At 27.7% G+C, this 13,397-nt stretch overlaps 1 protein-coding gene across 1 annotated transcript in view; it reads right to left on the bottom strand.

Annotated features, from left to right (window-relative positions):
• LOC136091431 (uncharacterized) overlaps positions 1 to 13,397 on the bottom strand; it is a 47,503-nt gene that overhangs the window by 14,373 nt on the left and 19,733 nt on the right. The window contains exon 3 of the mRNA XM_065819014.1: positions 8,047 to 8,244. Coding sequence (XP_065675086.1) covers positions 8,047 to 8,244 — 198 coding nt within the window. The remainder of the gene's footprint in view (positions 1 to 8,046; positions 8,245 to 13,397) is intronic.

Here is a 13,397-nt window from a genome sequence, read left to right as displayed (position 1 = left end):
ATATTTTAACAATTTCGCACTCAACAAAATATTATTCTCTAATAGCATTTCTTAATGTGCTATATTTAAAAAAAATAAAACGAGTAAATTGTATTGTATTTTTATATTGATTTTTTATGCTGTTAAATATTTGATGCTCGACTTAATAATCAAAGATTATTTATAGCTGCAAAGTAATACATAAGCATGGGATTTTTAAATTCGGATTGATAAATTTCGTTTTAAAACTTGTCACCAACATATATTAAAACCTTTTTTTTTTTGGCATACTTACATTAAGTAATGATATTATTAATTAAAAACATCAACAAACTAGTCAAAATATTTCTCTTAATAAAAATGTCATCGAAACAGTTAAAAAAACAAAAAATATTTTTGCACAACTGTCTACAAAACCCCACTGCATTGTTACTTTCAATCGCTAAAGCTTCTAAAACTAGCAAAATTCTTGTTCCTAGGGTCATAAAACAATACAACAGCTCTCTATCAATCAAAAAAGTATAAAAGATCTTGAAGAAAATTGGCTTTAAGGATAAGAATGCTGCAATTAGTATTCAACGAGTATTCACGACAACAAGCAAAAGTTATAAAGTTAAAAAAAGTTATAAAGTTTCAGAAAAGTTAAGAAATCTAACAATTTCATGTCTGATCGAGCCATTAAATATCCAAAGTAATCAGGTAAGCAATCACTGATTGCTAAAACTCGAGCTCAAAATTTTTTATGACAAAGTGCTTACAAAGTTTAATGGCTTCAAAATTATGGATGACAAAACGCATATCAAGTGGGACTTTACACAGCTCACAAGTTCAAAGTTTTAAACTTCTGTTGTAAAAATAATCGTACGATTTACCTAGTTGGCACGGGACAATGATTTCTATTTTAGGTACCGTGTCAATTGGGTAGAATTAGAACTAAAATTAAAACTAGCAACTCTAGTTTTGGATAAACAATATACACAAAAAAATGTATATTAACACAAAACATTTTTTTTAAATCCGGTAATAGAGTACTGATAGTAATACAATCCCCTTGTAATCATGAAATTTGGTTAAAAGTTAATTGTTGTAATTGCTTTGGATTTGGGTTAGCAAAAGTGATCAAAAAAATATTCTAAACCTTGCAATTCTCGTTCATAAAGTAGGGGAGCTGGAGCCGAACCGGTAGCTAAGCCTGTAGCTGGGCTGGTAGCCGGGCTGGTTTCCAGGCCGGTAGCCGAGCCAGGCATTTCATACCAGCCGGTGCCAAGACGTATATAAAACTTTCAGCTCCAAAAGTCTGGTTGACAGCTAAATGGCAATTGTTCCAAAGGGGGTGTTGCTAAGTTAATACCAATTCCAAATCCAAAATTCGTCATACTAGAAAATTAAGTTATTGATGACGTATGGACTGACCAATATTATCCTTATTGCACTTGTTGGTGTGCAATCATAGAGAATATTGATAATGATTCGACCTTTTTAGAAGTTAGACCTATGAACCAATCTTAAAGGCTAAGATTAGCATGCGATAACATTTACACAATTCTCGCAGTATTATGTATCTATTTTAAAAACCTACCATTAAATCTTTTTCAGTAGGTTTTTGAAACAGATACATAATACTGCTAAATTTATACATAATAAATCAGAATTTATTGCAAAGATGTATTTTCCTACCGGATTTGATATTAAGGTTGATAAATATTGAACTGGCCGTCTCAAAAAATTATTTAATGCAAATCAAAGTATCAATAAAATTTATGAATAAAATGCTGAAAACATTTGTTATAAAGTTATTATTAGTATTATTTTTTTTGCTCATATTAAAAATCTTCCTATTGGAAAGTTAAATAAGGATAACGAGGTCAGAAGATAAGGAGTTAATAAAACTTTGCATTTAAAAAACGTCATAGAAGATTGGTGAAGATAATGATTTTGTAGAGAAAACGGTTAAGAGCGGCATCAACAATGAAGCCAATGTTAGCAAAAGTGATTTTTCCTTAATGAATAAAGGTCTAAGACAAAAACCTAAAAATTAATTTCAAAATTGTGTTATTTTCAAATGACCCCAATATTCCACTGACACACAATTACATCGGTTTTGAAACTGAATAAAGAAGATAAAATACTGGAGTTTATTGAAAAATAACTTGTATTAGGACATGAGTGTCACAGTCAAAACGTTGTTTAAACACTTGTTTAAAAAGAGATTTTAAATTTTAATGCTTTGTTTTTTTGTGTTTATATATAAATAACACAACAATTGTAAGGGTTTTGTATCTTAAAAGTTAATTTGAAATGTATAAAATATTCAAAGAAGCCGCTGTCATATTTTCAATATTTCAATACTAAAAAGCACAAAAAAATTAGATTTTTAGCAATAACCATATAATCTGAGAACTTAGAAAAAACTCTTAATTAAATAAGCAATGTTCTTAATTTAACTCTGTATCATTTGGTACCTAAATTATGATTTTAGCTTATTTTATAATGCATTTATGATTATTGTTGCATTTTTAACCCATAAAAAATATCAAAAACTTTACATATTAAGAACTAAACACAAGTAGGTCAATTAAAACTGGCAACCACTGAACTTTTTTTTTTAAATGTGTGTTACAAATCAAAATTTTTCATTTTTAAGCCCACTATAAATATATATACATATATTTATATATGTATATATATATATATAAATATATACATTTTAGGGTTTTTAGGGTTGAAAATAAATCTGAATATAAAAATAAATATTATAAAAATAAATATATACATTTTATTTTTTTAGGGTTGGTACAATTACTCGCTAAATTTTATCCTATCCTGTTAAACCACGTCACGCTAGCTCTTAAAGGAGAAATTTCTGATCATTACTGTGGAAAAACCATTCAAAATGAAATGATAGATATAATGGCATCAAAATTAACCAACATAATTATATCCCAAGCTCTAAAAAGTACATATTATTCTATCATTGCTGACTGCACTCTTGACGTATCTCACAAAGAACAGCTCTCGCTTACGATTAGAATTGTAAATATATCAAAATATCCTATAAAAATAAATGAACACTTTCTTGGGTTTTTCAATGTTAACGACACGACAGGTCTTGGTTTAACAGAAATCATAATTGGAGCTTTAAAAGATTTTGGACTGAATATAAGCTTTTGTCGAGGGCAAGGTTACGATAACGGTGCAAATATGAAAGGTAAAAAAATAGGCCTACAAAAGCGAATATTAGATTTGAATCCTTTGGCTTTTTACCTTCCATGTAGAAGTCATTCTCTCAATTTGGTTATTTATGACGCAGCGCAGTCTTCGCTAAATTCCATTAACGTTTTTGGCATAATACAAAGATAATTCACATTATTTTCTGCATCAACTTCACGCTGGAATGTTTTACTTACAACATACAACAAATTTCACTCTTAAATGATTATGCGACACTCGTTGGGAAGCCAAAATTGAGAGCCTTAAAGCCATCCGATACCAAATAAGCAGCGTACATGATGCTTTAATTACTATATATGAAACTGAAACCAAAACTCCCGATATCGCACACGAAGCGCAAACATTAGCAGAACAATTGAAAGACTATAGTTTTTTAGTTTCTTTAATTGCATTGTACAATGCACTATTCTAAATAAACAGACTTCATAAAATATTTAATAAAAATACAATTAAAATAAGTTGAATTGGCATGCCAAACATAAAATTTATTACTAACTCTCACTAAAAAGCACTTTATATAAGGAACCATTGTCTGTCTAACATAATTGTTTATCAAGCTGTCATTAAACAAGGAACCCAGAAGTAAAAAAAATTTATGTGTATTTTTGAGTGAGTGAAACACCTTTTAAACTTTGTTAGAGAAGCCATCTGAAATTTGTAATGTGATTTATTATAAAAATTAGTTATCTTAATAAAAGTTGAATTTAAAGATTAATTTTACCCTTTATTAAACAGAAATATATTAAACAATGCAAACCGTACAAACTTTTACCAAAAGTTTGCAGTTTCTGTTTATTCGAGAAGTATCAAATTTAGCTATACATGTAAGGTGGTGAAGTGTTGGTACAAAAACAAATTTCTATCCCCTCATTCAATACTGAAGATGAACCCTACATCATTTTGTCAAATTTTGTTTCCATCAAGTCATTAAAACTCATACCACCATAATTACAATTGTAATTTCAACGTTTGATTTTTAATTTTTTAATCCAGGGCTGATAATTTCTATCAGACATACAACTTAAATTGCCATTATTGGTATATAGGCATACAGCTTAAATTGTCATTGTTTAGCAATGTAGGCATACAACTTAAATTGCCAGATTGCCATTAGGCAGAGCAAAAATTAAGTTGTATGATTTAAAGTAAATTTTTTGCCTATGACAATCATGAAAACTTAAAAGTATGCAATATTGTAGCCTTTTATAATTCTAAAAATAAATTCTAAATTACAGAAAGAATTAAAAAAAGCCCCATTGTGGCATTTATTAATAAAAATGAATTTCTGAAAGAAACAAGTACTAATTATTGTAATTGCAAAATAGAAACTAGTAGCAATATGAATGGAAAATGCTTATCAAAAAATTTTATTTACAGATGCAACAGTTATATAGACTTAACTGAGATTGAATGATAAAACTTGGTGCCAACCACAAACAAAAAATACTTAAATTACAAAAAGTTGTCAAAATTTATATGAAATCTAAAAGAAACAAAATATTAGTTTTGAGTTTAAATTGTCTCATCTAAGAACTGTTCTCGCCTATAATAATGGTTCCAAAAAATGTATGCTATGTTTGCAATAAAAAGTTGAAATAGTAACCTATTTAAATATAATAAGTTTATTAAATAAAAAAACGTAAATAATTTATAAATGCAGCCATGAAAAAAGTGCCTTTAAAAAATTTATAAAAACAAATAGCTTAACTAAAATTATACATTTCCTAAAGAAATTCACAATTAATTTTTGCAAACATACTGTATGAAGATCCTTATTTTAGAAAAAAAAACAATACAGTAGCAAAGGTAGAACCTTGTGGTACCCTTAAAGTTACTGAAATAAAGAAGATGGTAGCCTTTCAAGAATAACTTTACTACTGCAGTTAAAAAAAACTTATATAAAACTTCAAAACCTTAAAACTAATAACAGAGTATAAGCTAATTTTAGGATATTTGGAGAGGTCAAAGTGTTTTCTAGAGTTTTGAAATATTGGAAACACTTTTTTAGCACTTTATGAAAGTTTAGCTATTATAGAAGAGAGTTCTGGGGAACACTTCTTTAAGACTATGACGGAAATCTGTTTTGGAGCACACACTGTAGAAGTGTTTAATTGAGAATTAACTTTAGCATTGGAATTCATTTGAATAACAATGGGTTTATCTGTTTAACTGTCAGCATTGGAGTAATTTGAATAACAAAGGGTTAATCTGTTTTACTGACAGCAAGAGTATGGTCATTATATTCAAGAGTCAAATTAGAGTAAGATTTCTTTACAAATAACTATGCTTTATTCTGGGAAGAGGTAAAAAAATTAGACCCAAGAATAAGAGATTAAATGTCAGACTTACTTTAGATAAACAACCTGGAGCATTTTTTTTTCTCAACTAAAGCTCATTTACAGAATATATGAGGCACTCTCTTCAAGTTTTCTTACTAACACTACCATTGTCTACTGAAACTGCAACCTTTTGGAGACTAATCAAAAGTCTCTGGTACCTAACATCTGAGATAAGATACAAGATTTAGTAAACTGAAAATAATAGAGCTTAACATCAGACAGAACTTTTTTACATTAGGTTTTCGCAATAATAAAAAGACATTTGTTCTTAAGAGAGATGTTCTTTTAAAAAAGATGAAAAAATTGATTAATGTATAATAAAGCAACTGCTCAAGATGGTGAAAAATGTGGAGTAGAATAAGGCTTGACTTAAAGTTAAATAGAAGTAATAAAAGCTTCCAAATTTTTATTCCAGAAGAAATTAAAGTTTTTAAGACGCATATACTATCATGCATACATATTATGGATATAAACATATAGGTTTGCTATTTGTTTAGATGCCGGTATACAATATCCTTTTAATGTTATATAAACTTTAGTGTTTATATGGATTAGTATTTGTCAAAAGAGAAGACGATCAGATGGATGTGTGGTGTGACTCAAGACAAAAAAAGGCTTAATCTTAGACAGATTTGAAAAAATTTTTTATCAAACAACGTTTGTTAGAAAATAATGAAGTGATTTACGCATCAGCATGTAGAGAGGTTGCAGTTTCAGTAGACAATGGTAGTGTTAGTAAGAAAACTTGAAGAGAGTGCCTCATATATTCTGTAAATGAGCTTTAGTTAAGAAAAAAAAATGCTCCAGATTGTTTATATTAGAAAAACAGCATAAAAGAGGAAGGCATAATGATGATTATAATGATGATCATGATGATGATGATGATCATCATCATCAGGCTTTAGCATTCCTATTTTATGCTGTTGATGGAGATGATCGTGATCATGATGATAATGATTATGATCATTTTCATCATTATGATAATAACGATGATTATGATAATCACGTTGATTATAATGACGTTTATATATATATAAAATATAACATGAATTTTGAATAAGAAAATTATACTTTAGGATGTGTAAATGTTTATACAACCCGGCAACAAAGCCAGCCCTGGCTATAATTTATCAAACCCGGTAAATATCAACCCCGGTCGTTTACTAGCTGCATTCTGGACATGGCATGGGATATTTTAATTTTGATATTTCTACTTGAAATGATTATCGACAATGGTTTATGAGCACTTCCAACTATTTCGCACAATTAAATAAGGGTTATATACAGATATAGGTCTTTAAACTCAAATCTTGGTCTCAAGCAATTTCAAGATTTATAACTGATTATTTAATCATATTTTTGGTCTCGAAAGCTTGAAGTATTTCTTTTCCTTTTTCTTTTCTTTATTTTCCTTTCTTTACAAAAATTGTTAATATACTGGATGGATTAGTATAAAATAATATACATTTACTACTAGGATTAACATGTTAGTTAAGTTATAAAATTAGATGATAGATATATGTCTATTTTACTTTTTGCATAAAGTACTAAAATAAAATACATAGATTTTACCTTAAACTTTATAATACTTTTGTTTTTATAATATGTCGCTACTATAGTTGAAGAAAAAAGGTCCAGCATGGATGCTTTTACAAGGTTAAGGTTGGGTGCTATTGTTAATTTACGAGTAATGATGATCTTGCATCAACTTTGGTAAGTACATTTTGTTTTTAATGATAGAAGAAACCTGTTAGTTTTCTTTTATCAAAGATATCTTTACTCGTCTACAATAGTGCACTGAACAATTTGAAATAACATAACTATATTATACATACGTAATTACATTTTATTATAGAGTAATGTACATAAATGGTAAACATTACCTAATAGCCAAATACTATACAAACATGGGTGAGCATGAGTCTTGCTGTGTTAAACTAAGAATCTAAGTTTTGCTCATGGTCTTGTAAAGATTTTCAATGTCTTGGTCTTGGTGTTGGGTTGACTTTTTGATATCTTGGTCTTGGAATTGGTTTTAAAGTTTAAAGTTTTGGTCTTGGTCTTAAGTTATAAAATCTTAGTTTTAGCCTTGGTTTAACTGCCTTGACTACATCTCTATTTATATATCAGAGTTTAATTCTTATAAAATTTATTATTATTATAATAGTTTATTCTTTTTATATTTATTACTTTTAAAAGGTGAATAGCATTTATTAGCGATTAGAAGCCTGACCTGTCCACACCAAAATTATTTTGTGAAAACTAAATAATAATTGTAAAATATGAATACATAACAATACCACAAATCTATAAACTTCACAAATGTTCAACAAAAACACAGTTTTAAATTCAAGTAAATATTCCTAAATAAAATAACCAAGTATTGCTTTGAGAAAAACACACATCTTTTTATAATAAAGTTTTAGTAAGGTCTCTTTCTTTTGCTGAAAAAGAGTTTTTCAAAAATTAACTACTAAGAACATTTAATTTAACTAACTTGTTCAACTAATTGCCTCCTCCAACTCGTAGTTATTAGAAAACTAAACAAAGTGCGTAATGATGATGCTGAAGCATCTAGGTTATTAACATTGCGAGCATAAACCACAATCTTGAGTAACTTTATTGGAAAACCAGCTTGCATCCAACAAGTTGATGCTTTAAAAATAATCTTCATCACATCTTCCTTGCTGTAATTCTGGAGAAAAAAACATAAATTTAATAAACATTTAACATAACAAAAATAAACATTTTTTAATGACACAATGTAAAAAAGTATTTAAAACTTTTTTTTATAAATACCCACATTATTTGCAGAAATTTTTATAGCTACACCTGAAAACTATTTAATTTTATTTGTTTATATTGCCAATGAGAAGTAGTAAACGACTGTGGCTTATATTTGACCAACCCTGGGGCCTGGTTTGGTAAAACGAAACCAAGACAGGAGTTATGTCCGGGGCTGGCTTAATCTTGACAAACCTTTTTTTATTGCAACAGTTATGTTATTGTGAATGTCTAACATTTTTAATTTTTGGATAGAACAAGCAAAACATTTATTATAATGAGCCATTTGTCTGGGAAAAGATTATACAAACAGTTTTTTATTACTTTTGTTATTCCTAAAAGAAAACAATGTGTTTGACTGCTTTATTTTTGACTGATTTAAAAAGAGCATTTTTTTATCAGTCCATTTTTAAAGCCATTTGGAAAAAATTATTTTAAGGTTCGTTAAGTTTGTAACTCTAATTTTTTTTTTCACATATTGTTTTTATAATTTTTATTATTTTGAAATATATATAATAGTTTTCATTACTATTTTTTACAGTTATTAATAAAAAGCATAATATATTAAAATTTTTTTATTGCATTATTTTGAGTTGGTTGTTTTATTGCGCTATGATTTTTTTTAAAAAGTTATTTTATTTTATTTTTTTTTTATTTTTTTTTATTTTTAGGTGCCCCAAGAAGTCTTTACAGTCTTGTCACAGAACACCGCAGAAGTGCATTTAACCAGGAAGTTCACGCCTCCTTCCGTACCGTGACGCGAAAAATTGTCCGAGCTCGTTTCGAACCTGGATCTCCTGCTTATAAAGCAAGCGCTCTAACCACTGCGCCACGGTCGCATTAAAAACTTGAATGCTTCAAATATCTAACCCCTAACCCTAACCCTAACCCTAACCCTGATTAAGTTATCAAGAGGGAAAAGACGATTGTTCAAGTTTTCCTTATATTGAAGGAAATAATATATTGTCAGTAGCTGCATTACTTGATCCAAGCTACAAAACTGCAGGTTTTCAAAATAAATTTTATTTAAAAAGAGCTAATGAGAACTTGATGTACCTCAAGATAAGTCAGCTTAATCATGGTAAAACAGATATTTAAGCTAATTCTGCGAAATCAGTTACCGATAAATATTTAAACTCAATAAAAAATTTCCTAAACTATTTTGAATAGTTAAAATTAAGTTTAGTTTCAAATCCATATAAGCTTAAGAAATTTGTGATCATTTTCTTATCATTAAAAAGTATTACAAAAAAATTGGAAACCCAATTTATTACTAAATACGTTTCAAATTGCTTTATAAAGCTTTGTTTTTACTGATTTTTTAAATAAATTAAAATTTTTTAACTTTAAGGTTTACAAATCATCATCAGCGAATTTCCTGTGAGACACAGTTTTAGAAAACGATGTATCAGATGGTGATGAAAGTGATGGACTCCATCTAAATGCAACTTTATCTGCTAATTGAGCTTAAGAGGCATATAAATATGAAGCAAATAAATGTTGCGGAGGATCCATTGTTATATTGGAACTCTATGAAAAGTGAGATAACAACGCTAGAAAACCTCGGAGGAGTATATTTATGTTCACTTTCAAGCTCAGCTACAATGGAAAGTGAGTTTAATTTTTCAAAATCGATACAAAAAAAAAACGCATTAGACTTAAAACAAAAAATCTTAAAACACTTCTTCTTTTTAAATACAATTTAAGAGCACCTTCATATACTACATCTTTATGTGGGACTCCAGCAGACTTTGTAACACTTTGTAATTCAAACTATTATGATGTATGGAATCCTGAATCTTCAGACTCCGACGAGGAAACATAGATTTTCAATAAAATGGCTAATTTTTTACTTAATATTGTAAATTTTGTTTGTAAGTTGTTATATAAATTATAATTATAATATTTAATTATGTATTTTAGAGTATATTTAAATACAAATACATTTCTGATTTTTATATATTTTTTACCTTTCATAATAGATACATTAACTTTTGTAGCTTAAAAAAAAGGAACAAAAACAGTAAAAAAATTGCATTCATAAAAAAAAGCCTAACCCCGCATATAACCCATGCTAGAACTACTGTTTAGCCGGGGCCGGAGTTGGAAAAAAACCCAATTTTGGCCAAAGCCAGTCGTTTACTAATGACAAGGGGGGACAAGGAAAATAATCTTTTTAAGTTGTTGTTACAATCTTTTATTAACCGTAAACTTACAAAACATAAACTTTGACTAATAATGACTGTTGCACTCAACTTTGTTTAATAAGGCTGCGGCACAAAAAAATTACTTTAGTGCTTTACTAACTGAGACATGACGCATCACACTTTTCACTAACTAGTAAAGATATAATATATAAACTTGGTAATCCTCACTAACTAGCAAGGACATAATGAAATCAACTTGGAAGGAATCTTTACCTTGAAAAACTTCTTTTAAAAAAATGTTTCCACGCCAAGCATTTTTATCAACAGTGGTAATAACACAAAAATAATATATAAGTGAAGCTATATAAAACTCAGTACTTCCTGTACATGATTGGAAGTTAGATATTATAAAAAAAGATATGAAATAGTAAAAAAATAATTATTTTAATAAATAATTGCCCTCGCCTTTAAAATAAGGAAGCCAATGTTTTGGGACATTTTTGTTCCTAAAATCTAATCACTTTAATTCTGTTGCAAAACATAATCATTTTGATATAAATGATTTTAACTTACACAAATTGTTGAATATATTTTTACCACAAAAACATTTTCATTGAAATTGTTTTGATTCTTTAAAAATTGTTGAAAATACTTTTTAGCACAAAAACATTATAATTACAATAATTTTAATTCTTTACATATTGTTGAAAATAATTTTTAGTACAAAATCATTATCATTATAATCAATTTAATTCTTAAAAATTGTTTAAAAATTTTTTAGCACAAAAACATTATCATTGCAATGGTTTTAGGTCTTTACATATTCTTGAAAATGTTTTTTAGCACAAAAGCATAATCATTATTATTGTTTTGATTCTTTACAAATTGATGAAAACTTTTTTTAGGACAAAAAGTGTGATATGTGAAATATTTATCTTAATACATATATAGTTTTATAAAATCAATTTTTTGTTAAATTTTTCGTAAACTTGGTACTTATAGTTGATGTTTTATTTAAAGAAACATTGGATTACTGATATCCAGTAAAGCAATGTTTCTTTAAATAAAAAATCATAAAAATGTACTAAAGAAGCATAAAAAAAAATGCTAAAAAAATTAGAAATCTTCGTTTTTTGGAAAAATTATAAAATTATAAGTAAATATTATAATCATTTTGAAATTTTACAAGAATAGATTACTTCTATATGTTACAGCTGTGTAAATAATTGAACAACTTTGTAACAATGTAGCGCTATAAAGGGCATAAAAATTTAATCAAATGCATAATAAATTAAACATTCTTTGCCATTTATGTATGCATAATGATTGCAAATGACGAAAAAAGTCAAGTTCTTTTATTTACTTTATATTAAAGTCTGTTTTGCGTTGTTTGTTTTATTTACTTTTTTTAACGAATTTATTTTATTATTACCGCTGACCTGCGTTTGTTTGACATGGACACCAAAAAATAAATAAACAAACCGACAAGAAAGCAAGATAAATAAAATATTGTAAAGTAACATTACATGATTTTACAAGAGACAGGATTGGTGTACGCTGATCATGTTTCAGTATCTTCTGGGTCTGCTGAATATTTTGCCAGTTTTTATTCAGCTGGATTTTCATTTCATGAACTGGACGTAATAAAATATCATACCTGATTACATCCATTTCATGAAATAAAATTTCAACAAATAAAATAATTTTTTTTTTAGTAACAATGTCATGATGGCATTTTTACTTAAAAGCTTCTTATCAGTTATATTTAAGTGGACTAGTATTTTAAATTCCAAAAAAAAAAATTAGTACAAAAGTAGATTCAACGAGAGCAGATAACTCCAGATAAACATAAACAATTTTTCAGCTGCTTGAAAAACAACCAGGAAAATACCTGAGGTTACTCCACTGTATATGTATACATTTATTTTTATAGTTTTTTAGGAGAAACTTATTTTCGTACCTGCTATTATAAACTAATTCCGATTTTTTATTTAATAAAGATTCTTGATTTGCGTGAGTAAGTATTTAAAATTTTTCTTGTTGGCATAGTATATATTTTTCGGAAATATTGTTATATGCAGGCCCTGTTTTAAGGATGGACCAATTCAGTATAAAACATCAATAATTTTACTTTTTAATTCCCATACATATTTTGGCAGCATGTGTCTTTTGAGTACATTTTATTTTAAAAAGATTGCTTATGATTGGCAAAACGTTTTTTCCATTTATCCTCTGTTATGCTAATATATTGTTTATTAGGTACATTCTTAAAGGAAACAACACTTTTACATGCCCAATTTTTTGATAAACAACTTCCATTTATTGGGCAATAGTTGTTTTATTTACAATAACAATTTTCTGTAGTTTTTCCATTTCGTTTAACAAAGCGTTATTGTGACCTTTTATAATTTTTTCCATTCTTATTGTGCAACTGTAGCTAAGTTTAATTGTATTTCGATTAAAAATTGTATGTAATTTATTAGAGGGCGGGAAATGCTTATCGATCAATTTTATAAACACTTTTCCTATGTTGGGGGAAACATTTCTTTCTATATGGGGGGTTTAACCAAGCTACATTTCTAGTTCTGTTCCGCTTTTTGTATTCTTTTTTTCTTTAAATTTTAGTTCAAAATTTTCAAAACCACTTTTTTTAAGGGCATCTTCAAATATTTGTTTAGAGAAACTGATAACGTTTTTATTTGAGGAGTTTTGATTTAGCCTGTTATTAATTGAAATCGGGATTTGTTTTAGAGAAAGTTCACAATTTTTAAATTTATGTTTATTTCGATTTGAAAGCCAATATTTTTAAAAATTTGGATAATATCTTTTCTAATTTTATCGAGTTGTCGACCTGATTTTTTACGCAATACAATTAAATCATCGTCGAGATAAAGGCCTAAATCATTTATATTGATTA

The sequence above is a fragment of the Hydra vulgaris genome, chromosome 15 (assembly GCF_038396675.1).
Source record: "Hydra vulgaris chromosome 15, alternate assembly HydraT2T_AEP".
Lineage (NCBI taxonomy): Eukaryota > Metazoa > Cnidaria > Hydrozoa > Anthoathecata > Hydridae > Hydra > Hydra vulgaris.
Note: the sequence above shows the minus strand (reverse complement) of the source record. Positions and strands in the feature narration are given on the sequence as shown.